The sequence below is a fragment of the Eumetopias jubatus genome, unplaced genomic scaffold, assembly GCF_037043125.1.
Source record: "Eumetopias jubatus isolate StellerSeaLion01/CBP00866 unplaced genomic scaffold, mEumJub1_p1.0 scaffold_16, whole genome shotgun sequence".
Classification (NCBI taxonomy): domain Eukaryota; kingdom Metazoa; phylum Chordata; class Mammalia; order Carnivora; family Otariidae; genus Eumetopias; species Eumetopias jubatus.
This window is the reverse complement of record NW_028274822.1, coordinates 4,675,212-4,702,818: the sequence shown is the minus strand read 5'-3', so window position 1 is coordinate 4,702,818 and position 27,607 is coordinate 4,675,212. Positions and strand designations below refer to the sequence as shown.

Sequence of the window (27,607 nt, the reverse complement as noted above, 5' to 3'; positions counted from 1 at the left end):
GCTCCTGCCCTGGGGGATTTACAAACTAACAGGTATCCCACCGGAATAATCTGTAACCACACAACTAACTGCAGGTAAAAACCAATGTTCTGAAACAAAAGAGCACAGTGACCTGAAGGCTGCAACACAAAGGCCTCAGGAGTGGCTCCGCTGAGCTGAGATACTAAGCAGGAAGGAGTCAGAGTCAAGGAGGGGCAGAGACAGAAGGGATGAACGTCCCATGGGGCAGGGGAGGGAGAAAGGGCAAGCCTCAGAGGGCAGGGCAGGCCACACAGAGCTCTAGGCCCCTTCAGGGATTCTGATCTTTCTCCAGCAAGCGATGAGAAGTCATTGAGAGATCTAAGAAGGGAAGGTAACAAAAGCAGATTTAGTTTTAAAAACATAACCTGGACTTCAGAGTGAACAACAGATAAATGGGCAGGAAAGGATCCAGGAAGACAATTCGCTAAGGCCATTACGATAATCTAGGCAAGAGAGAGCCTAAGGCAGGCTGGTAGCAGCCATGGAGATAATGAGGCAGGGAAGGACAAAAGGCAAGTGAGGAAGGACTTCTTGACAGGCCGAAGAGGGTGGATGAGAGACAAGATGTAACACGAGGACGCAGGTTTGGGGCTTGCCCGATCGAATGGATGATGGTGCCAACTGCTGGGAATGGGAATCCTGGAAGCAGACCAAGTTCGGCGGGTAGACTGGTTCCAGCAGGGCCTCCCCACACTCACTGTGTCCACGTACCTGGTGATCCAATAATTCCATCTGTCTGCCTCTGCAATATCTCCATTCCACAAGTTACCCAAACACACCTTGCTCTGACACCATATGAGAACCTCCAGGTACAAACCAGGGAATACCAATAAAATGGCAATAGCTTTTACTCTTGACATCCATAGTTAAGGGTAATCTACAGGAAAATATATTTGAAAAGATAAAAGATTAGCATAGTCCATAATTCAGAAGACATTAACTGCCACAGCCCCACTCTACTCCTAAGGACACTTTCAGGGAGACATGGTGGATTTCTGTGGTATCAACAGTAACGCTGGCTACCAGGGCCTGAAATTACATCTGACTTTCTACTTATCGCAGCATAAAAGCTCTCAGCAACCTTGGCACAGTGGATCTTTTTTTTTAAACCTAATCTTTTTTTTTAATTTTTTTTTTTAAGATTTTGTGTATTTATTTGAGAGGGAGAGAATGAGAGAGAGCACGAGAGGGAAGAGGGTCACAGGGAGAAGCAGACTCCCTGCTGAGCAGGGAGCCCGATGCGGGACTCGATCCCGGGACTCCAGGATCATGACCTGAGCCGAAGGCAGTCGCTTAACCAACTGAGCCACCCCGGCGCCCACAGTGGATCTCTTCTTAAAATGCTGGCTTCTCATGGCTGCTGGGACAGCAGACCCTCCTGGTTTCCCTTCAACCTCACTGGCCACTACTTTCTAATCTGTTCACCTCCAAGTCTCAACCTGGGAGCACCCCAGGGCTCGGTCCCTGGCATTCTCCCATCCTCTACCTACACTAACTCTCCCAGTGATTTTACCTGGTCTCCGACCCAGAAAATCACTGCTCCCTAGTGAGTGCCGCTGAGTAATACCTGGCTTCCCCTGAGCTCGAGTCCTCCCACCCGCAGTAGCCTACCTCCCGTGTTTACGCAACATCTATTCCGTGTTCCAAACACAACATAACCAAAACCAAATGTTTTACTTTCCCTCAAAATGCACTGCTTTCCAAGGGCGCCTGGGTGGCGTAGTCAGTTGAGCGTCTGACTCTTGATTTCAGCTCAGGTCAGGATCTCAAGGTCCTGAGATCCAGCCCCATGTTGGGCTCCGTGCTCGGCGAGGAGTATGCCTGACGTTCTCTCTCCTCTCCCTCTGCCCTCCTGCTCATGCTCTTTCTCTAAAATAAAGAAATAAATCTTAAAAAAAAAAAAATGCACTGCTTTCTGAAATTTCCATTCTCAGGAAACAGTGCCACCATGTACCCAGTTGCTATGGTCCAAAACCAGAAGTCAAACTTTATTCCTCTGTCCTCTGACTCTAACCCACCAGCAAATCCAGGTGGCTACCTTCAAAACATACTCAGGATCCAACCACCTCTCCCCACTTTCAACACAGCCACCCTAGACCAAGCTACCAACACCACACATAAACGACCACAATGGTCTCCTAACTGGTCTGCTTCCTCTTGCCCCTGTACAATTAGCTCCCTCACATCATCACACTATGAGGACTTTAAGACGATGATTAAGGCAATCTAGGGAAGGGCTAATGCTAGCCTAATCCAGGGTGGTTGGTCATAGTGGACTTGAGGAGAAGTAAAAGGGAAGTAGAAAAGGAAAACAGACATGCCCACAGATTCTGCCCACACCTGCAAATAGCCAAAGTCTTTCCAGCGTTATAGGAGGGCAGAGTGAAACCTCCCTTGCTCAGTTCTAGCCAGTCTTGGGGCAGGTCCTCAGTCCTGCCAAACTTGTTCTCTATGTCAGATCCCTCCCATCTGCCTCTGCTTGGAATGTTCCTCTCCCAACCTTTATGGGATTCCATCTACCCTTCATTCATACTCAAGTTGGCCACTCAGAGCCCTTCCAGGATTTCCCCATCTAAAGAGCCCACCCCACACCATGTTCTCTACCCACTTCCTGTTTTGTTTGCCTTCATAGCACTCATTACTATCTATATTTATATCAATTTGTTTATAAGATTCATGAGGACAAACTTTTGTTTGTCCTACTCATCACTACTGCCCCAATATCTAGTTCAATGCCTGGCACATGGCAGATATGAAGAAATATTTATAAGTAATTGTTGGATAAATAAAGGAGACAGGCACAGGTCATTGCACACTGGCTTTGGAACCATTACATCTAACCAGTTATGTGGCTGATGACAACTTTCTCATTTCAACTATTCTAGCCCATACCACTCTCCTTTCCCTGAACTGTAACAGTTCTTACCATTCAGAAACCATATAATTTTATGTTTAATTGCTGTCTAATTTATTTAATCAAAATATTTACTGTCTACTCTGAGCAAGACATTGTGTGGGACACGCAGAAGTTCATGAAAAAAATCAGCGTGGCTCAATCCTGAAGAATCATGCACTTAAGCTGAGGTTAAAGAAATAACAGAGAAAAATCCCTTGGCTTTCACTAATACAACCTCACAGTTCTGACTAATCATGAATGACCTAATAGGTCCTAAACACGTAGTGCTAAACATGCAACACTGCTAAACATGGAACTGAATCGCTCTCCCTGAGAGGAGCAAATGAGGCACTTAGCTACTGCCCAGCATCCATAACACAATACAGTTCAATGATTCTCAACTTATTTTCAATACTGTGACATGTGTGATAAAAGCTTTCTTTGTGACAAATGGCTCTGAAAAAAAGTCACCTGTTAATAATGGTGATGGAAGTGAAGAGAAAATCAAGAAGTATAATAAAGCAATGGTTTTGTTGCCAGACATCAGAAATGGGGTTTGGAGTAAGATGTGAATTCAGAAATGGCTTCAAATTGTGATACAAATGGTTCCACCAAATACACTATTTCCACGGAAACCAAGTGGCTCACAAAGCTGCTTCAGTGAGTGTTCCAGACCAGTACTGCCCAACAGAACTTTCTGCAACGATGGACATACTCTATATCTAAACTGTCCAAGATAGTTGCCGCTAGTCACAAACAGCTACTGAACACTTGAAATGGGGGTGAGAAATTGAATGTATAGTTTATTTATTTAAATGTAAATCAGCCATGTATGCTCATTAGCTACCACACTGGATACTGTAGCTATAGACAACACAAAACTTTTTTTTTAAGATTTATTATTTTTTTATTTATTTGACAGAGAGAGACAGTGAGAGCAGGAACACAAGCAGGGGGAGTGGGAGAGGGAGAAGCAGGCTTCCTGCCCAGCAGGGAGCCCGATGCGGGACTCGATCCCAGGACCCTGGCATCGTGACCTGAGCTGAAGGCAGATGCTCAACGACTGAGCCACCCAGGTGCCCCTACACAAACCTTTTGCAAGACATATAGACAACCTAGGTGAAAACTGAAAAATCATTTCATTTGCAATGAAAGATACATATATTTATTATATGTGTGTGTGAGAGAGACCACACAACATAGGCAACCCCGCAGCTTTGGTAGTGCACTGCACTGCCTCTCAACGTGAGGAGGCTCACAGATAAGGGCCAATGGCTAGAACAAGGGATCAGCACAAACCAAACTGCCTTGGAAAAAAAAAGCTTTTGTCAACTAACTTCATCCAACAAGGAGAGGCCAAGATAAAAGCTGATGATGGCCGAGGGCCAAATGACTCTTCTCTGTGGTTATGGCGGATTGTAGGATCAAGCCTGACTTGTTTTACCAACCCTAGGGCATCACAGGGTACGGCTGTTGAAATCCTTGCCTATACAATGACAATGCAATAAAGACTGGCATGACACAGAGCAGTTTACTTATATTAATTTAACAAATTATTACCTTATGGCTTTAGTCCTTTTACAATCACTACAGGTCTGAAGTGGTCTCTTAGGCTTTTCAGTTATGCTCTACTTAACATGAGAAATACAGTTGTACTTGTGAATTTGAGGGTTTATCAAAGTCAAGGGACTCAAAAATACATACAAAAATGAGAGGAATACCAATAAGGCAGAAAATAAGAAGTGTTAAATGAGTATCAAAACGCAAGGAAAGAATAAGTCACTCCAGACAGAGGACAGGCAACGATGGAACCCTTCTGATGCCGAATGAACAACTGACAGAGAAGGTGAGGTCACCCCTACACCTCATTAATGGCACTCACTGTGTCTGTATGGTACTCAATGATCTAATAGGTATATTACCTGTTTTCTAACAAATGTAAGAGCTCAAAAAGAAAGAAAATATTACAAACTTGATCAATATTTCTTTCCTGGGCACCAAATATCCATATGAATTAACCAATATTTACAGTCGTTTGGACAATACTGAACTAGAAACAAGCTCAGATTTTCATTTCATCTTAAATTAGTAGTGCCATGCTCATATTATGAGGTACACACTGATGAGTTATGTGCTGTGAAAAATCCACACACTTCAGGGCACCTGGCTGGCTCAGTCCACAGAGCATATGACTCCTGATTTCGAGGGCATGAGTTTGAGCCCCATGCTAGGGGTAGAGTTTACTTTAAGAAAAAGAAGAGGAAGAAGAAGAAAGAAAAAGAAAAAGAAAAACCCCCACACTTAAAACCAATGACCATATTGTCACTTTTCACCTACAGAGCCAGCCTAGTCATGATCCCACCCACCCCTCTTTTCAAATATCTTCTACTGGTAAGAATTTCCTTTAATCTGAAAAACACTCAATGGAGGTAGAGCTCAAACACGCTTGGGATTGCTTTGTTCAGGAGGCATACCAAGGTTATCAGGGTTAACCCCACATTCACAGCCTCCACTCAGAAACCCTATGATAAGCTTCATTTATAACCAAAGTTTAAATAATCTCACTGAGAAGACATCTGGTCTGTTTAACACTAAGGAGCTCAATGGTTTATACCCCAGGTCATTACAAAAAAGACTGTGACCCAAACCTGATGGCAAGACTCCCGTGTTCCGCTGACGTCACAGCAGCACAAGTGGTGAAGGCCAGTCCTAGGACAGCTTCTTCCTACACCTCATCCCCTAACCCCTGGATATTCTCTGCTTCAGTAATAACCAGTAGCAAGAGATACCACATACAACACACAATGCCACATACAACATGTAACTCTTTTCAAATGAAAATAAGTCCAATTTCCCATACACAGAAAAAAAAAAATGAGTATCAGAGTAAACTACAAGGTGCTTTACCAGAGCCCAACAGTGCAAACATATCAGGGGACCAGGTACAGAATACATACAGTCAGTGAAGGCAAAGTCTTAGATTATTTTTGTGTGTTAAGAGACCAAGAATAATAACATCAACATAATGAAAGCGAGACTTCAAGTGCTTTTTAGAATGAGGCCAAAGAGAAATGCTAAGTAAAGGAATAAATGCATAATTAGAGGATTTTTTAAACTGCAATAAAATTCTATTTCATATTTAGTAGTACACTAAATAACAATAAGTAATGCTAATAATGCAGTAAAAAGTAGATCTATAAAAACTGGCAAGATAAAAAAAGATAAACTTAGATGCCTCTCCTGATACAGATGTTTTCAATAAGTAAAAAATTCTCATTAGGAAGGCAATCATCTTTTTTATTTTAAAGGAATTTTTCCTTTTTATTTTTTTTCCTCAAGAGTACTTTTTTTTTTAAATTTGAATTTCCACTTTTATCACATGCAATAGAAACATTTTTAGAAATAGCTCAATATTTTTCAAATGCCTATATTATTAGTCATCCTTTTGTTGTTAAACACCATGAAGCTACAGAGACCTGTTATACCTTACTATGCCATAATGTGATCTGTGAAATTTTTTTTTTTTAGTTTTTATTTAATTTCTAGTTAGTTAGCATACAGTGTAATATTTTCAGGAGTATAATACAGTGATTCAACACTCCCACATAACACTGGTGCTCGTCACAAGTGCCCCCCTTAGTCCCTATCACCTACTTAACCCAATACCCACGCCCTTGCCCACCTCCCCTAGGAAGACAATAACCTTAATGAGAAAGAAAGTATAAAATCGAAGTCACTATAGATAGATTCAAATGCAGCCTGCAACGACTATTAATTCCGAAACTAATTACTGAGCGAAAATACTTTCCAGGTCCACTCTGCATCCCTACTGTTTGCTTCTGTGACTGCTACAGTTCCTTGAATTCTCCAGCCAGAAAATAAAGATGGGTACAAATTATATTTTTGAAATTATTTGTGCAAGTTATATTCCCCTTTAATAGAAACAATTTCATAAATGAGACAGTCTTAGGCTTGATACAGAATAACATTTTTGCTTAGTCTTTGACCTCAACTCTTAGAATACCTACATTTTAGTGACTCTGGAAAAACAAATTGTAAAATTTCAAAGTCAAACATTAGGTGCTGTTCACCTGACAGGAAAGCCCTGCATTCTTGTAAGACCAGAGAGGGCTTCTCATGGAGTCCGTGGCTCCAGCCACCAAACTGGTCCTTTTCTCCCCAACTCCTCTCCCATTCTTACTCGTCTTCTGTATTGCTGCCAGAACGTTCATCCTTAAATACTGACTGTTTCATGTATCCCACTCAAAATCGGCAGTGGTGAATTTCTGCATGCCAATCAAATGCCTCTTGAATATCTCAACGAAGAAAGCCTCAAGATCTGTACAGCACGGGGGTGCCCTCAGCAGCACAAGCAAGTCAGTGGTGGTAAACGCTGCTCACTGCTCATTGTGCTCTCTCCCCCCTGCCCCGACCCCCACAACACTTAAACTTTTAGCTAGGAAAGAGATACCTGGAAGAGAGATTTTCCCAGCCTCCCTTTCAGCCATATGATTAAATTCTGGCTAAGAGAATAGAAGTGAAGGGTTGGAAGAACCTTCTAGAAGTCTTCTCTTTAGACTGGTGAGCCCCTTTTGCCTTTTCTCTTCGTCCTGTTTTCTGGAATGGGGATGCTGCCTCTGAACAGGAGGATGAGGACCAGACCCTAGGGATGGCACAGAAGTAAACTAGGAGTGTAGTGCCCTGAGGGCTTTACAGAGCACAGCCAGCACACAAAGCCTGGACTACCGGGCTTGTTTCTTTATGACGAAGAAAATTATTCTTTTTAAAGATTTTTTAATTTTTTTATTTATTTGATAGAGAGAGAGATAGCGAGAGAGGGAACACAAGCAGGGGGAGAGGGAGAAGCAGGCCTCCCGCTGAGCAGGGAGCCCAATGCGGGGCTCAATTCCAGGACCCCGGGATCACGACCCGAGCCGAAGGCAGATGATGCTTAACGACTGAGCCACCCAGGCGCCCCACAAAGAAACTTATTTAAGCACAGTTATTTGGAGTTCTTCTGAGGTTAATTCTCATCACTACATCCATCATTTTATCAATACCATGCGCCAGGCACTTAAGTCCTAAAGCATTTAAAAGATGTGAATGAACATTATTCCCAGTGTCAAGAAACTTAAAACCATATTAGGACAATGGTCTTCACATACATTAAACCACTAGAGAAATATTAAAGGATTAATAATATTGATTGCTGACTGAAAAGAGAAGTCCAGAAAGACAGGGGCTATTAAAAGATTATCTAGGCCCTTTCAGGAGGGGTTAGTGAAGAGGCAAGCTTGAATAAAGCAAAGTATGTAAGACTGTGTGATGGCTCATTTTATGTGTCAGCCTGACGGTCCAGGGATGCCCAGAGTAAACACTATTTCTGGGTGTTTCTGGCTGAGATGAGCATTCGTATCAGTCTGCTCAGCAGAGCAGACTGCCTCCCCTCCAACCCATGGAGGGCTTGAGTAAAACAAAAAACAGAGGAAGGCGGAACCTGCCCCCTTCTCCCGCCTCACTGACTGGGCTGGGGCCTGTCATCTTACCTCGGGCCCTCACACGTGAGCCGTTCCGGCCTCCCACTTCCCCTCAATCCAACACAGGCCCCAGCCTTAACCATAAACCACTTGCAGCTTCCTGAAAGCCCGGCTGCCGTCCCCCACCCCATTCATGAGCCTGGCATCGAGAGCATCAACCTGAGCTGAAGATCTCGGACTCAAAAAAGTAGACTGCAGGTTAAAATCCCAGAATGTCGGAGTCTGAAAGAACCTTCAGAGACTCAACATCCTCAAGTTCACAGACGGAGAAACTGGAACCCAGAGAAATTAGGCCCAATACCACACTGACAGCTCATGGAGGAGGCCGGACCAGAATCCTGGCGTCCAACTTGTGAGCCTCCCCTTTTTGACCATGTTTATGTTTCTGATCAAAGGGACTCTGGATAAGATGCCCTAAAAATGAAGTTCCTCCATAAATTTGTTTGGGGATTTAGGGGAAAATCTCTCTCACTTTTTCTAGGCCCCAAGAGATTTTGTCATCTGCCTTGACTTCTTGGCTCTTGCCAACTAAGAAAGATTCTAAGGAAACACACACACAGACATACACACACGCTTCTATTGCAGGGTTTTATCTGGCTACAAGGCTATCCATGTGAAAAACCCAGAAGGGTATGCAAAACTACACTACAGTATCACAACGTGTCAGGTCAAAGTCATTCCCTCCAAGGGCTTGTTTAAACAAGCAAAACAAAGGCCAACAACAAAAAACCCCTTTCCACTTAAATGTAATGTTATGTGGACCCAAACTCCACCAGTTCTAAAGTTTTAAATAGGATCTTTCAATCCAAACATTTAACACTGCCAAGGAAAGGTCAAGTAAACATATTGTCCATAAACAATGACTAAGCAAAAAAATTTATTTAAAGAGATTATCTGCAATAGTTAAGCCAAAAATGAAAACAATTCAAAGGAGTGTGGAACATAAACAATTTATACAAGATTTAGAAAAAATTAACAAGATAGCCCAGCCAAATGTTTTCTCTGATTTCCAGACACTGTTTCTCTGCACTGCCTACGGCTTTGCATGCACCCTCACTGAATCCTCAAAGCTCAGGGACCAGAGGCTTACCAGCATCATCTGAATTACTTCTCCTTGGTTCCCTTGAAGATCACGGGAGGAAACTCTAAACAAGGGCTGTCTATGCATTCTCCCCGCTAGCTTGCAAGCCATCAACTTACTCATACATCTGCCATGCCAAGCTCTGCAAGATGGCTAAGTATTGGCCCCCATCCTCAGGGAGCTACAGTCTAGTGAGCAAACAGACCCGGAGACATACAATGGCCAAGCATGGTAAGCACCAGATACAGGAGCTACAGCACAGCAGGTGGAGGGATCAACTCCCAGGAGCTGGAGGCCAAGAGGGGCCAGGGAATGGTACTAAGGAGAGATGCTTGAACTGCGGCATGAAAGGTTCAACAGCTGTTCCCCAGGTGAATAAGGGAGAGACTTTCTAGGTAAAGGAAACACAAGAGGCAGAAACACAAGGGCGTTCTGGAGGACCGTCAGGCACTATAAATAACCTGATTTCACAAGTATAAAGATGCATCGCAGGAAAGGTTTTTTCACTTGCTTTTGTTACTGGACTGGGAGAGGCAATTAGAAAGAAGAATTAAGCACATTATCACTTCCCACCGGCTTTATAGATAACCCTTTCCATTATCACTGATCAAAGTGCGAAATTAGACCCCTCACTAGTCACTGCAAGCCCCTTAACCCTCGTGACCCCTCCCTGACCACCTCACTGGGCTCTAACATCGACCTTCTTACACTCCTCAGGTCCCCGTGTCATGGTTGGCATTCTAGAAGATGCGACTTGTACCCCAGCTGTCCCAGCACCTGTGTGTAGGCTGTACTTTGTAAGCTGAACAAGGTCCAGCTCTGCCACATCTTAGTGAGGTGACCCAGGAAGGTGCCAGATCTTTCTGAGCTTCCATTTCCACATCATAAATGCCTCCCGGGGCGAGCAAACAACACAGCAGAATGCCTGGCCTGTAACAGGTATTCTAGTAACATGGATTGCGCTCCCTTTCTCCAACACCCCCATCTGCTGTTGCCACAGAGAACCTGGTCCAGAACCTAAACAGCACCGGCCCCTATGAACTGCTAAGGCCAAGTTCAGCACCAAACCCAAAAGACCCGCCACTTCTTTCTACCCTGCCCTTCATCTTCAAGAGATTTCTGTGGATTAAATCACATTACTAAGCCTGATAGTACGAAGCCACAGAACCCAATGACGAGAGTTAACAGAAACTAAGTATTGCAAGGACGACACACGTTGCCTACACGAGAGCATTCTTGAAGGTCACGGGGATGAGAACAGATATGTGATGCAGCTGTGAGCTAGTGATTATCCCGCAGAATGCTGTTAATATTTTCTCTCCTTGAGAAGAGAGAAGCAAAATTCTTCTTCGTTATTTTTAGGGTTGAGATGGTAAATGTTTGGTTTAAAAGGTGCCAGAATCAAAACTAATTTTGCATTTAGTCATTATGCCTTGGTCAATACTATTAATTCTACCATACTAACCTTCTCTCCATAGATACAATAAAGCAAGTGTGGTAATTACTGACAGAACTATTCCTCTTTATCTCCGAAAGGAATATAAGTCCCGATTCTGAGGTAAGGAGAAGAGACTTCGGGTAGAGGGAAGGGGCAGGCCTACTTCTAGGGAAAAGAGCAGGGGACATGGAGGCCAGGAGAGGAGCTGGAAGAGCACACCATTTGCCTCGTGACCCATCTCAACCCAACGTTTCTCAGGACAATAAGCAAAGCCACCAAACGTGAGGGCCCAGCAGCAGGCGGGCAGTGATCTATGAGGCACTGTTAGTCTATAGTCTGTGATCCACCTTGTTAGAATGGCCAAATGATGAGATGACAGGACAGCCTGTGTTGACAATGAAGGGGGGAAGGAAAGAGGGTTGATAGTGGCACCAGACTGTCTTTTCTCACTTTCTCCCTCAGATCCTAGGCCTATTTTTCCTTTTCTATTTAGTGTTGAGAACAATAAATATGGCTCAAACCTGTATCCAAGGGCAAGACAAAAATAAAATAAGCTGCCGGGAAATTATTCAAGCTAGCCCAACAGCCATCCTGCATCAATTTTCTAATACATTACACTTGAAAACTTTTAATTATTCATCCAATACATACTTGTTGAGTCCTTTCTATGTGCCAGCATTGTTCTGGTTGCTGGGAAACATCAGGAAATAAAGCAGGAAATATATCCTTCCGCATATGCTGGAAAATGTATCCTCCTGCATTCACGGAGGGAGATGGACAAGCACTAAGTATAATAAGTAAATTACACAGTATGTTAGAAGCTGGTGTGCTACAGAAAAGAGAAAAAAATAGAGCAGGGTAATGAAGCTGGGGTGCAGGGGGTTGGGAGAACTTCCCCTTTAATACGGGGCAGGGGTCAGGACAAGCCTTACTGTGAAGACAAACAGGCAAGCTATGCAGCTATTTGGGGGAATAAATTCCATTGCAAAGTACTTAAGGTGGGAGAGGTCCTGACACGTTCACAGAACAAGGGCATCAGTATGTCTGAAGCGGGACATGACAGGAAGAAGGTGGCAGAAGGAAGTATCAGAGATGGAACTGGCACCAAGCAACACGGGACCCTGCAGCCATCAAACAGACTTTGGCTTTAACCATGAAAGGGAGAGCGAGCCACTGAAGGTATTTTCTGTTTTAACTACATTGAAATAGTTACTCACAAGAAGTTGTAAAAACAGTACTGACCAGTGGCATGAACCCATCACCCAGACTTCCTCAATGGATGACATCTTACAGAAGTACAGAGCATTATCTTGGCGTAACCCAGGTCAGCAGACTGACTTTCTCAGCCAATTGCTGTGGACACGCACGTGTCTGTCCGGTGTGTCCCGGCATGCAGCACTTTCCCACATGTATGCCATGCGCTACAGCTCTACCATCACAAAGGGCTCCCCCCTGCCCATTCAGTCAACCCCATAACCTCTCATCTGTTCCTCACTCTGTCATCTCGCCATTTTGAGAACGTCCCATAAATGGAATCACACTGCATGCAATCTTCTGAGATTATCTTTTTTCACCTGGCACAACAACCCTGAGATTCGCTCAGGTTGCTTTGTTCCCTTATCAGTGCTGAGTCATACTCCACTCTGCGCATGTACCAGCCTAACCATCGATGCGCTAAAGAACACTTGAGTTGTTTCCAGTTGGGGGATATGACACATAAAGCTACTAGCCAACAGCCGTCTTATATCAATTCTCTAATCTTTCACAATTACAAACTCTTAATTATTCAGTCAGTAAATACCGAGTCCTGTCTATGCACCAGCATTGTTCCAGTTGCTAGGACTTGTGTACAGGCTATCAGATGGACACAGTTTTCATCTCTCTTGGACAAATGGCTAGGAGTATGATTTCTGGCTCATATGGTAAGTATATGTTTAACTTTTAAAAGCAAGTTGATTTCCAGAGTGTCTGTACCATTCTGCATTCTCACCAGCAATGCATGCCAGGGTCAATATTTCCACATCCTCACCAGCATTTGGGTTACCAGTATTTTTTTTTAATCACAGCCCCCCCTCCCCCTTTTTAAAAGGTTTATGTCAGAGAGAAAAGGGAGCATGAGAGTGCATGCACAAGTGGGTGGGAAAGACAGAGGGAGACAGAATTTCAAGCAGATTCCCTACTGAACGCGGAGCCCCACATGAGCCAACATGGCTGATCCCATGACCCTGAGATTATGACCTGAGCCTAAATCAAGAGTTGGACACTTAACCAACTGAGCCACCCAGGCGCCCCTATCATAGCCTTTCTAAGAGGTCTGTAGTGGTATCTCACTGTGGTTTTAACTTGTATTTCCCTAGTGGCTAATAATGCTGGACATCTTTCCATGTGTTTATTTGCTATCCATGTATCTTTTTGGAAGAAATGTGTATTCGAGTCGTTTGCCCATTTTGTATTGGGATTGTTTCCTTATTGTTGAATTCAGAGAATTCTTTATATATTCTGGATATAAGTTGTCAGATACAAGATTAGAAAAAAATTTTCTGCCAGTCAGTGGCTTATCATTTCATTCCTTTAAGAGGGTCTTTTAAAAAACAAATGTTTTTCATTTTTATGAAGTCCAATTTATCCATTTGTTTTTATATGGACCACATTGGCACTGTCATGTCTAAGAATTCTGCCTAAATCTCTTCAAAATATTTTACATTTTATATTTACATCTGTGACTTATATTGGGGTTATTTTTTTTTTTTTTATCAAGTGTGAGGTTTAGGTCAGGATTTATTTTTCGACTACTAATGTCCAGTTGTTCCTGAACCATTTGTTGAAAAGGCTGCCCTTCCTTGATCAAATTGCTTCTGCATCTTTGTCAAAAACCAGTTGGAAGTATTTGCATGGGTCTACCTCTGAGTTCTCTGTCCCACTGATCTATGTGCAGGTTTCTCTGCCAGGACCACACTTTTCTTGATTGCTATAGCTATCACCTAAGTCTTAAATCAGGTGGTATAATTAGTCATGAAAAGGTTTATACAGGAAAGCGGTGTGTTCTGACTTACCTTTTAAAAGGCCACTCTACTGTAGTGAGAGTCTGCTGTCCCAGGCAAGGGACACCTGGTGAGGAGCAATGGTACTCAGACCAGGGAGGCAGCAGGAGAGGGGGGAAAAATTAGTCAGAATCTGACTGTTACAAAAGTGGAGACCACAGAATGTCCTCCTGGATTCATGTATGAGTGTGTGGTGTAAGGTAAGGGTGTGAGGTAAGAGAAGGGTCAGCTATGACCTCAAGGTTCTTGGCCTGAGCCAATGGACAGAACTGTCATCAACTGAAGTGGGTAAGTGTGACAACGGCACCAGTTTTACAAGTGGAGGTCAGCTGAGTTTTTAATATGTTAGATGTAAGGGGCCTAGCAGACATCTAAGTGGAGATGTGAAGCAGACTGCGGATACCACAATCCCAAGGCTAGGGAAGAGGTCTTTTTGCCCTGGAGATAAAAATTCAGAAACTGCCAGCATATTCAAAGTCACGACATTGAATGAGATGGCCCAGGGAAAGTACAAAGCACTGGGCTGGAGGGCACTCCCCACCCGCGCAGGTCAGAAGGGAGAGAGAGCAGGACCAGGGAGGTGGGAGAGGACACTGGGAGCCACTTGTAAAAAGTGTCTCCAAGAGAGAGGAACACCTGGTCACGGGGTGCAGGAGAATCAAGCAGAGGAGAGTTGCGAATGGACCAGCGGCATCACGGCAGACCTTAGCAAGAACGGTTTGCGTAAACTGTTTAAGAGAACAGCGAAGACAAACTGAAGGCAGGAGGCTTAACAACCTTCTCAGGATTTTACTCTGAAAGGGAGCAGACAACAAAGAGCGCCCGGAGGGGGAAGTAAAGAGGGGCACCATATGAGTGTGTTTTAGGACAGCAACAATAAAGGCATGCTTGGACATGAGCGACAACCACCCAAGTGGGGTGAGGGCTGAGGAGGGGGCTTGTTCGTGCAAAAGGAAGAACAGTAGGTAGCTGAAGAAGGGACTCTGGGTGAGCAGAAGGAAGTGGGCTCACGGGCTTTTGGCAGACTGTACTGGAAACCCCAGGCTTTGACTCTCCACTTTCTTCTCTTTACTACCTAGGAGACTTGCTTGGTGTCATTCTTAAAGAGTCCACACTCAGAGGCTATGCCATAATTGGAACTGTCCTTATAAAGTCACTCCAGTTTCTAAGGACAGAATTCCAGGCAAACGTCTATGGACCAAGAAAGGATCATGTCATAATAACACTAATAGGTAACATTTGTGGGGAAAGAGAAAAAAAAGAAGTAAGACAGTATAGAGAATGTGTCTGTGTCCCTCCATCAGACTCTCTCCTCCTCTACCCACTTAAGGAGTATTTACTGAGCACTTACTACGATGTGCCAGGATATGTAGCAGTGAGTAAGATGGACAGGGGCTCCGCTATCTGGTGGGGAAGGCTGCGAGCACACAAACCAGAAAAAACAGCAGGTGTCAAAGTATTAACAGAGAAGCAAAGCAGGACGACGGGACCGAAGATTCCCAGTATTTCGAAGACACTGAGCCAGGAGCTCTAGAGGGTAGTGATCAAGGGAATATACACCATGCAGAGGGGGGCTAATACAAAGGTTTATGGCAGAACAAGCCTGACTTGTCTGGGCAACAGAGTGGGCCTGAGCGAGGGGTGGAGGGCAGGGGAATAGTATTACTACCTGTGGTGGGGGCCAGATCATGCAGATCTTATTACACCAGGACACGGAGATGGGATTTTATTATAAATGCCACAGAAAACCATTAAAAAGAATTGAGCAGAGAAATGGCAATCTGTTTCCACAAAATGAAGTTTATTTTCTTCAAGAAGTTACATTTCTAATAGAGTAACAACATACATTCCTCAAACTGAAAACTCAAAGCAACCACCAATTTGGCGGAACCAGTGAAATCTTGGAGACTGGGTGAGGTCATGCTCTGAGGAACACAGGACAGAGTCTGGCCAGTACCGCAACCTGGTGGCAGATACAATCATAGAGCAGTAAGATGACAGAAGGGAAGCAGCAAGAAAGGGGGGAGACCTTCCTGGTGGAGTAGAGGGGGGCTCCCAAGGCTGCAACGTTAAGTGGAATGGTGACGCAGGCAGACAGGGCAAGGCAGGGTGTCACACACAGCTCTGGGGATGAGGTCCCAGTCAGCGAGGGGGTGGGAAGGGGCAGGAGGGGATTAGCTGAACCCATGCAGGGATCTTATCAGAGCAGTAACCTCATCAGATTTCCATTCAGAACAAGCCCTCCCAGGGCACTTACTTAAGAAGCCTATCCAAAATAGCATTTCACTCGGCACATGCCTAACATACACGTAAAACAATCTCTTCCTTAAACAACAGGACACTGATTCTTAAGACCATCCAGGTGTCATCTGTGTTAGGAACAGAGTCCTTGAAGCCTCCACCAAGACACTCTACTTAAAAAACCTCCTGTAAGAAACTAGAATGGCTGGCGCTCTCCTTCACCTTCTGGAAGGCAACATAGTAAAATAACAACAGATAGAAAGAAAGGCACATTTTTGCCCTTTGACCTTCCAAGAGTTTTCTTTTTGTTCAAATATTTCCATTCCCAACTTCTCTTTGCTTTCTCCCTGGTTCCTGCAGTGATCTCTGGACATGGGGTGGAAACCTCAAAGCAAATGACAGCAACTATGTACCCAGTGGATGGCTCTTGTCTCCTAAAGCTCTCCCAGCTATCCTGGTCTCCCGCCCTGGTCACAGGGTTAGCTGAACAACCTGGGCTGGGGAGTCCTGCAATCCATACTTTAATCCTGGCTTTGTCCTCACTGGCCATGTGACTGGAGCAAGTCACTAACTTCCCCAACAACAGTTCTCTTACCTTTAAAAAAGGAGAACACCCCTGCCAACCTAGGAGGATCATTTTGGGGATTAAAAGTACAAATGCAAAGGAGGGATTTGTGCACAAAAAGCACTCAGCGTACTATCCAGCACATACTCAGTGCCAAGCAACGTTCAATGAGTGTCCCCTGCTGTCACTTCTACCATGAGTCCACTGGGGATCTCTACCAAGGGAGGGAGTACACATGACATTTAGTTAACGCTTTCTGAAGACAGAAGGAGGAGAAAGCAGGCTGGGTATATTTTGTGTCCCGGCCAATTTTGACACAGCTGTGCAAAACTCAGTGAACAGCCTATCTATGGTAAGCAACAGCCGGCCCTCCAAGACACGGGTGGGAAAGTCCACGCTCTAGGCTTTCACTGCCGAGGAGCAACAGGTTGCCCCCCCCCTCCCCCAGAAAGCCAGTACAGAAGGCCCTTGACTGGGCTTGGAGCCATGAATGCCACCCTCCCTCTCCCACCTCGCATCCCGCTCCTCCCCAGCAGCAGTGCTGGCTCAGGGCCATCCTCCTGGACACGGGGACCTCATGGGCCTGACCACAGACACAACTCTGCCCCAAGAACGTGACTTCTCGCTGTCCTCCACGAGATGTCAGCTCCCAGTGAGCAGAGATCACTTACCAACAGGCTGCTCAGACCAAATTCTACTTGCCCAGAGTAGAATTTCTTAATTCACTCTCCTGGTCTAAGACACAAGCAGCCAGTTACTAAATATGGACACATAAATAGGTGCTCCCAAGAAAACCAGATTCAAAGATAACAGAAAAGAAGCACACTTCATCAAGACAGAGAAGGGCAGTGAGCCACTGCTATTTCCATCCTCATTATGCTGTTGCAGGCCACGTTCCTAAGTGCTCCAAACTGGACTAGTGCTGGAAATTTTAGGATAAACAAGGTGTTACTTGCTACAGCTGCATTTTTAAGAAAATGCAGATGCTAAAGGAGAAAACAATGTTTCCATACCCTGCCCCTGCTGAGAAAAATACACACCCAAACAATTCAGGAGAGGAGGGTCATCAACTAGGTCTTCTCTCACTCACTAAAGAAAACAAAGCCCTGGGGAAAGCAAGTCTCACTGGAATGTAAGGCGGGGCTGTGGCCACTAGTATGATCACCGTGGGCACTCCGGGAACATGCAACAAAACACACAAAGCATGTAACTTCTTACCCAGCAATGCGCTTACAGAGACTTACCTAAGGAGACAATCACAGGAGGCAAACTGAACAATGAAATGTGTTAAAAAAAAAAAAAAAAAGAAAAAAAGAAAGGGTTGGTTACATAAATTACAACACATCTACCTAACAAGAAAGCACCAGGAAGAATATAATTTATTGACACAGAATGGTGCCCTCCCCATATAGGAGGATGGGATGGATTACCAAACAGCACGCAGAATATTTTATCATTTATGTACAACAAATCCCCTGTGCAAGGGTGGAGGTGTGTAAAGCCATCAGGAGGCTGTTCATCCAGAAATTCACAGCGGTCACCACAGGCAGTGGAAACTCTGCGAGTTTTGACTTTTCCCTTGCTCTTTTCCACACTGTTCAATTCCTTAGAGTATTCATGTGTCCTTTTCCCCAAAAGCAATAAAGTTGTATTTTTAAGAGCCAGGAAAGAGATGATACCCATCACGTACAGCACAGTCCTCAAAAATGATATTTCAAGCGAGTATTTGTATTTTGAACCATTTTTGCTTTTAACATTATAATTTGGTGTGTTCCTACTAAATATTGAACCCTCCATATAACAAAATTTTAACAATTTATAAGAAAACTTTATCTTAATCAAAATATTTATATACCTTTCCTAGTGCTTACACATATATTCTTCTAATGTTCACAAACTTGCTACAGGGGACAGAATAGTCCCCATTTAAGAATGAAGAACATGATCCAGAGATTTTACCTGACTCCCCTCAAAACAGGTCTAAGATGAGACCTAGTTTTCTTAACCCCCATCCAACACTTAGAGTACCTAGCAGGACCTGGGTTGTTCAAACTCCATTATATTAAAAGGTACCCGTTGGAGGGGGCCTGGGTGGCTCAGTGGATTAAGCCTCCAATTCCTGATTTCCGCTCAGGTCAAGATCGACCTGGGGTCATAGGATCGAGCCCTCCCCCCGCGTCGCGTGGGGCTCTGCACTCAGGGGGCAGTCTGCTTGTACCTCTCTGTTCCTCCCCCAGTTTGTGCATATGCACATGCTCGCTCTCTCTCTCAAATAAAATCTTAAAAAAAAAAAAAAAAAGGTTACGCACTGCTTGCCTTCTATTGTTCTGGAGGACTTTTGGAATAACAGATACCTGCCTTCAGTAGAAATGAACACTATTTGCTCCTTGATTTAGCCAAGCTGGCCTGCATAATCTATTCTCCCTTCCTTTGGAATTTCCATCCACCTTAAAGATAAAAAAAATCAAATGTTAATAATCTCAAGTGTTGCTTTCTGTTGTTTAGTTTCAAAACAGAGTAGTTCACAAGTACTCTTGAAACCTCTTCTCAAAAGCGGCAAAAAGTTACCAATAAAACAACTGCAGAAATAGGGGCGCCTGGGTGGCTCAGATGGTTAAGCGTCTGCCTTTGGCTCAGGTCATGATCCCAGAGTCCTGGGACTGAGCCCCGCAACAGGCTCCCTGCTCAGTGGGGAGCCTGCCTCTCCCTCTCCCTCTGCCTCTCTCCCTGCTCATGCACTCTCTCTCTCTGTGTCTCAAATGAATAAATAAAATCTTTAAAAAAAAATTGCAGAAATATAAAAGAGGGCCTGCCTATAGGCTCACATTCCCCAAGTAGCCTTGTGGCTCTGCCACCTGTTTACCCAAGATGCCTGAGCCACCTTTACCCCTAAGGATCCCTTTATATTACCAAACTACATATGTGAAATAATAACATTCCTACTTTATATTCATCAAAGACATATTTGCAACCACAGCTCTTCAGTAGTATCAGATTCAGAGTATTATCAAACCTCCTTGAAAAAAGCAAAGGCACTTAGGATCTTAGCCCTAAATATGTCACCCCATATCAAGGGTAAAGATATATGTCTGGTCTTCTGTGTTTTTCAGAATTAAGGACATGAGTTTCAAGTACCCACTCTCTTCCTGGGTCCAAGGGAACTGAGGCCCCCCAGGATCGGAACCACTGGTTTCTGCAAAGTAGGCAGCCATGTTCAAGGAAAATAGCAAAAAGTAAGTCCCCACATCAAAACTTGCTATTATGAACACAAAGTCTCGGAAAGCAAAAACGAGGAGCCAGGAGCTGACAGCTTTGTGAAGCAGAATGCTGTTAAAGGATATCCAAGACACCGCTACAGAGCATTAGAATCCCAGGACGACCAGAAAATATTCTACAGAAACAAGGAGGGGACAACTTGACACAAAGGCATTCTCCTCTATTAGGAAGATGCCAATTTCATAAATCAAACATCTATTGACTGGAACTGAAAGCAAGTTAATATAACTTCATCAATTATAAGATGCTTTCTTCTCCCCTCCCACAGCTCTGAAAAAACTGAATACACACTGCTGCCCAAATAAAAGAAAGGGAAATGCAAACCATTTTTTTTTCCTCCCAGCCCCAAAAGCCTACGTTTTCATTTCATGTAACTGTCTCTCAAAGTTCTATAGTCATTAGCCCTGCTAATAATATAATCAGGTAAGACAAACCCAAACTGCACTAAAATAAATTTAAAAACTAGAACTCAGGACTGGAAAAAAAAAAAACCTACTCCAAAATATGCAGGCAACAAAGGTCATAATCCTGTAGGTCAACATCAGATAGTAACTGAACACCTGCTGGTACTTAGCTTGCCATTAATAAAGAGCTGGCCTGCCCTCTCAGGTGTCTACCCTCCCCTTGAACAACCAGTTTTTTAAGGCCATTATTTCAAGAAATAGAGTTCATTGCACAACTTAAAAACTCCACCTGTGCTCTTGACTGGAAGGAGATAATTTTTATAATCCTTTCTCATTTCAACATCACCTGCCAGATTTACACCTTTACCTGAAATCTCCTATTAACACTCAGCTACATAGGATACTACAGGAAACAAGTCACCAGCCCACCCTTCCCTGAACTAGAACAGGAGTTTGCATTTACCTACGTGTCTGGTATTGCGTTATGTGTTTAACCAGCATTATTATTATTATTTTAAAAGATTTTATTTGACAGAGAGAGACAACGAGAGCAGGAACACAAGCAGGGGGAGTGGGAGAGGGAGAAGCAGGCCTCCCACCGAGCTGGGAGCCTGATATGGGGCTCGATCCCCAGACCCCGGGACCATGACCTGAGCCGAAGGCAGACGCTTAACGACTGAGCCACCCAGGCACCCCAGCATTATTTTAATTCTTATAATAACCCTGTGAAGTAGACACTACTATCACCCTCCCATTTTACCTTAAAGTAAGGGATCTGAGGCACAGAGAGTGTAGGTAACCAATACCCTCTTCCGCCCATCACACTTGCGTTTTCTCAACATGAATGCAGATGTGCATATGAACATATAATATTCTGAAAGAAGCACCAAGAAAAGTCTTGTTGTCCATACAGATGGGTGAATACATAGTAGAGGGAGATCTAGAGCCCACAATGATCGAAAGTTCACTTTAGAGGTAGGAAGCCCACCCACCCCCCCACTGCTCCAAAAGAAAAAAGAAAAACCTTTCATACTTCAGTAAATTAGGGAAAGCAGAACATTGTTTAGTTAACATACAAAGTTTCATGAAATCCTGGAGCTTTTAAAATGATGAAAGTGTCAGGGCAGGAAGGAAGAGACAGATATCCTGGGCCCCTTTCTCTGTTTCAAAAGAAACTATGAGATAAACAGCACTGGCAGAATAAAGTAATGGATACAGGAGGGATCTAGGAAGAATTACACCTGGCAGAATGGGCAACAGAAGCGGAGAGGATTTGTGTTTAAGATGCAGGAAGCTATGGGCAGGGATCCTAGGATGGGGTATCACCCCAGAGAGGCCTGCCCTCCTGCCAGTGGGTCCAACTGTAAAACGTCAGCCACTTTGCTCTGCTACCTTAATCCAGACCCCGCTCTGTGCACCTGTGTTGTCCTTTCCACCCTCCCACTGTGGACTTCAGGCCCTCTTTACGGGGCTCCCACCCCACACCGCCCTCCGGGGTCTGCTCCCAACTGAACTAGACCTGGTGGACCCCAGCACAGCACTGTTTCCTGTGCTAGTCCTGCTTCCCCCAACGGAAGCTCCTGGGAACAGAAATGATGTGTCTTCCTCTCGGGTTGTAATCTACCGAGGGACACATACCCAAAAAAGCTCAGAAGATACTGAACGTACCAGAGAGCAATGGTGCCCCAAACTCAAGTCCCAGGCAGGCTACTACAGGGAGCATTTTACCAAGGACCAACTGAGAAAAGGAAACAAGTATAAACTTGTTTTTATTTATCTCACTATAAATAGTTTTTAGTTATCTCACTGTGTTAGTTATCAAATGTTAGTGCCAAGCTCATTTCACTACATTTTACCTATTACCTAACACATTCTCCTCAAGCTACTTTCAGGGTATAGAAAACAATAAAATAAAGGAATTGGTCCTCAGCTAATTTACCCACCCAACAGCTTATTCGCATCTCTTACAATTTTACTCAGAAAATTTTGTGCAATTCTCTTTCCTGCCTCATAAGAATGAAATGTAAGTGCTTTAAAATTTAGTAATCTTCTCTTCCTTAAAAGTTATGCAAAATGCATTTTTAGGACAGTGATTCTCTACTAGGAGTGATTTTTGGACACTTGGTGGCCTCTGGAGACATTCTGACTGTCACAACTGAGGAGGGGGGTGCTGACATCTGGTGGGGGAGAGGCCAGGCAGCCACCTGTACAACACAATGTACAGAACAGAACTCACAAAAAAGGGGAAAAAAATTTTCAAAAAATATCCTATTATTCTTTCATAAATGCTGTTCTTTTTTACAGATAGAAACGAAGAAAGCACACACTGACTCTTAAAATTCTAGAATTACACATGCCATGGGAGGGGAAGAAGGAACAGTTGAAAGTAGACCTTTGGTGTCAATTAGCCTTGATGTTATGATGCAGGGCTGTGAACTCCAGATGCTCTATCGCCTGTGGCTCTGGAGAAAGGACAGATCAGGTGTGCCTCCCCACTATAAACCACTTCTAAGTCGGAACACTATTTTATCTTCTGGCACACCACCAAATGACAATTTAGGAGTAAAATATCTTATTAATAAATGTCTTCAGCTTTTTTTAAACACAGTTTTTAAAAAAAGTGCTCCCCAAAAGTCCCTTGATGTAAATTGTGATTCAGCTAAGACCAGGCTTTCATTTTCATTTCCTCTCCAACTACGTAAAAAAACTCCCATCACTAAGTATTCTCATTTGTTTGGCCGGAGTAGGGAGAGGGGGCAGCGGAGGAGGGTTAAGTGTTGCGTTCAGATTTATGGTTCAAAGTCACCCAGTGGTAAAACAAATCCAGAGGGAGCAAAGAAAGGCACCTTAGAATTTGCTGCAATAATTATAACCTAATGCAAAGAACCTTATCATAGGGATGTCTTCCTTTAAGTACGGCAAAGTTAGTTTACAACTTCCAAAGCTAACCAGCAAGTCCTGCTGGCGGCTCTCGGCACCTCTCCCCCCTCCAAGCCTCACACAGAGGCGGGGCCGACCTGCTAGGCCCCCGAGTCCGGCACCGTACCTCGCCGTGAAGTCCTTACTGGAAGCGGCTAACAATCACGGCGCTCCTTCCCGGGGAGCAGGGTGCGCGTGGATGGTGGGGGCGGGCGTGTGCGTGCCGGGGACAGCGCGTGCGGCCCCCCGACCCGGAGCTCAGGGTCTTGGCTTGTGCGATGCTACCGTTCTCAGGATGCGTGGTTTCCAGTCGGCTTGCACGGGAATCCACTCCCGGAACGACAGAGCCCCCGCTTTACGAAAACTCACAAAGGGATCTTTCAAAACCCTTCTGCAGCAGCGCCCTCTCCCAGGAAGACAGGTCCAGACGCGCCTGCTTCCCACTGAGTGCTGAGCGGCGCTCTTCCCCGCGCCCGCGGAGGGAGGCAGCTTCTGCCGGATGCCGGCGCGCCGCGGGCTTCTGAAAGGGCTCGCCCGGCAGCGAGGCCGGCTGACGCGCCTCGGGGCGCTCCCAAGCGTGCGCGCACAGGCGTGCAGACTGCGGGGGCGCCCCCAGGTGTGTAAGCACAGGTATGCAAACACTGGTGCACGCGAGAGGCACGCTCTCGGGTGTGCACGCACGGGTGAGTGCATGCCTCACAGTCGCACACGTCAACCCCGCCGCGCTGCGGACAGACCACTCGCCTCACAGAAACCCCAAACTCCAGCCGGCGTCACGTCCCTCCAACTCACCTCCTCCAAGAACTTGGTCAAATCGTACACCTTGTGGTGCAGAATCAACCAGGTGCTCCTGCTGTGGTTGTGCTTCTGGATCTCTTCCAGGGTGTAGTACTTGACAGTCTGGTCCGGCTGCTCGGCCATTTCGGAACGCGGCGAGCCTCAGGCCGTGCAAACACCAGCCGAGCCGGGAGAACTGGAGGGCGCGTCTCAGCTGGCTGCGCCCGGGACATTCCCGGGGCCCCGACCCAGCGCCCGCAGCAGGGCGGCCCCCGCCGCGGAGGGGGCGGTGGCGCACAGCCTCCGGTGACTGGACAGAACGCGTGTCACTCAAGGGGCCCGCCCCCGGCCGACAGCGTCCGCCAACCCCAGCGCGCCCCAGCCCAGCGCGCGGGCGTCGACTGGCTGCAGAAGGGGCCCTTCAGGAGCACGGTGGTTGGAGCGCGCGGAGGGCGCGGCGAGCCGGGGCGGGGTTTCTCTTGCATCTGCGCAGAAGGTCGCGGGGCAGGGGGCGGATGGCACCCGGCGTGGTGCACCCGCGTGGGGCCGCGGGGCGGCGGTCCCAGGAGGGGTCCGCGGGGGCCCAGGGGCCGCACGCCACCTTCGCCGCGATTTCGCAATCAGGGCAGATCAGGCAGCCCTGAATGTCACTGTGTAACCAAGTCGCTCCGCTGCGAGTCTGTTAACTATTAAACTGTTAACCTAATGGCACAGTCCCGAGCCTCGGGGACTTAAAACACGCAGTGCCATCTCTCCGCTTCAGTGAAACAGTGTGCTGCCCAGAATCATTACTCAGTAATTCTGCTCGACACTCCCCTCCCCAGGGGTGCCCAATCTCACAGGAAGAAAACCCAGGGAAATAATTTGTGCTGTACAAAGAAAAAGTCCTGACTCCTCAAGCTCTGAAGCACGTCTAGGCTGTCGACCCTCACTAGACGAGGGCTTGCTTGTCTGTCCTCTTTTGTCTCAACGGTATAGTGTTCACATAAATTCCAAAGGATCAACAGCACTTGGACTCCAGAAGCAATTCCCCAGCTGAGCGAGCACTCATAGGAAGATTTACAAATGTCTGAGGGGAAAAAACGGAGAAATCTCAGCATATTATCAAGTCATCTATTAAGGCCCTTTTCAGCAGTGAATTCCAAAAGGACCTACACAGCAGGTTACACATGTATGTCATCTTCCTAGAGACTCAACACAGCTCTTCCGCATTAGGAGCCTCATGAATGTTAGTTCCCTTGCCCCCTGCTTACCTCCTCCATTGGAATGCATGGCCATGGAGAAGAAAACATTTTTCCAAGCTTTCCAAATAGCCTTCACATATGATGGAATACATTGGTTTTCAAATACTGAACCAGCGTTGCACCTCTGAAGACACTCCACTTGTTTATTGCTAAATTATATTTTGTTAAAGAATTGTTTTTTTAATCTGTGTTTATACAGGAGAAATTGGTGTGCAGTTTTCTTGCACACATAGTATTTGTCTGGTTTGGGTATCATAGAATGAATTGGAAAGTATTCTTTTTTTTCTATTTTTCTGGAAGAGATTTGTAGAATTAGTTTTACTGCTCTTTAAAAGTAGAATAGGTAGAGTTCTCCACTGAAACCATACGGGCAGATTTCTTTTTCAGGAGGTTTTAAACCATGAATTTAATCTCCGTAACAGTTCCAGAACTATTCAAATTATCTGTTTCACACTGGGTGAGTTGTGGTATTTTATACTTTTTGAGGAATTGATCAACAATGACAATTTCATCTAAATTGTCAATCTATATGTGGTGTTGTTCATATTACTCCTTTATTATCCTTTTGATGTCTGTAGGGTTTATATTGATATCCCCTCTTTAATTCCTGATATTAGTAATTTGTGACTTCTCTCATTTTTTTTGGTTGTCAGCATTGCTAGAGGTTTGTCAGTTTTACTGATCTTTTCAAAGAGCAAGCTTTCTCTTTGATTTTCTCTATTTTTCTTTTTTTCAATTTCATTAATTTCTGTGTTAGTGCCTTCTGTTTGCTTTATGTTTATTTTTCTTTCCTTTTTTCTAGCTGTTCCAGGCAGGAGTTTAACTTATTCACTTGAGACTTTTTCTCTTTTCAAATGTTTACATGTAGTGTTATCAAGTTCCTATATATTTTAAAAATAGCAAACAAGATTATACTACTTCCCTAAACCGTTCTCAGAACTGCTGAATCTTCCCATGACTTCTAGCAGAGCAGTGAGTCTCCTGAGATCATGGCTATATCTATAACCCAACATCAATACTGTTCCAGATTTCAGTCTCAGTTCCAACTCCAGAAGTGGTTAAAAACAAAACTTTGGCCCTAGTTATCTGGATCCTGCCCCTGGTTTAGTGAATTATCAGAGATACATAACTATGAGCTAGTCAGTTACCTGTTCTAGGCCACTGCTTATAATATGCTTAGTACAAGTTCTGGCACATAGGCAGCATTCAATAGATTTTTTAGCTAGTACTGCTATTATTATTCTGCAAGGCTTCCTTATTCTAAAACACAGGTATGAGGAAACATCCTATCTGGCCGGTGCTCCAAGGTGAAGTAAATCTAGGCAAATTTGGAAACAAACGAACCTGAGAAATTACAAAACACAAATATTTACAAACTCCTGACTTCCCCTCCAGCAAAGACACTTTTATAAACACTTAGAAAACCAACTCCATCCCTAAAGTTCCTCAGGTAAAAATATGCTGTAAAAAGCACTGTTCCTTTTCCACTATAAGGCAAAAATAAGCAAACATGATTACATTTTTACTCATTTTCTATTTCTGTCACTCATGCACAAGATGTGCTTGAACAGCCTTTTCCTGCCCCTTGATAGTTAAATTTTCCATTATAGAGATATAACCATAGAGAACTGGTTCCTTCAAACGAATGGGCACTTCTACAAAGATGGGACTCCCAATTCAAATATCTACACAGATAATTTACATTGTATCCAGGTCTTTTAAATACTATATTAGCATAAGTTAACTTTTTCCTTCAAAAAATATCTAAATCTCTCATCTATATAGCCTATTTGGTTGATTTCTAAATAATGTCCTATTAGCAATAATTTCCAAAATTTTCTAAGTATTTTACATTTTTATTCATTTCCAAATAAAGCACGTATGGCTTGAGGTTGTTTCTATTCATGTATGACACCAAATGTCAGTTGAGAATCTGTTCAATTGGACTGCAGAAGCAGAAATGAGGAGTAGAGAACAATGGGTATTATCTGACCACAAAGCTCACCAAATGTCTGAAATTCATTGCTGAGGTAGGGCAATTTTTCTCACTAACTTCAAACGATGACAAATTAATTATATATCTTATTGTAAAAACATTCTCAGGCACATTTTCCTTGTATGTCCATTTTTAGAAGCAGGCACATAAGGAGAATGTCTGATAGTAAGA

The 27,607-nt window shown here is 44.5% G+C and overlaps 1 protein-coding gene across 1 annotated transcript in view; it reads right to left on the bottom strand.

Annotated features, from left to right (window-relative positions):
• The window catches only part of CYB5A (cytochrome b5 type A), a 36,289-nt gene extending 11,809 nt beyond the window's left edge, over positions 1–24,480 (bottom strand). Inside the window, exon 1 of the mRNA XM_028102983.1 lies at positions 24,212–24,480. Within this exon, the coding sequence (XP_027958784.1) occupies positions 24,212–24,340 (129 nt within the window). The 5' untranslated portion in view covers positions 24,341–24,480. The remainder of the gene's footprint in view (positions 1–24,211) is intronic.
• Between the last annotated feature and the right edge of the window lie 3,127 nt (positions 24,481–27,607).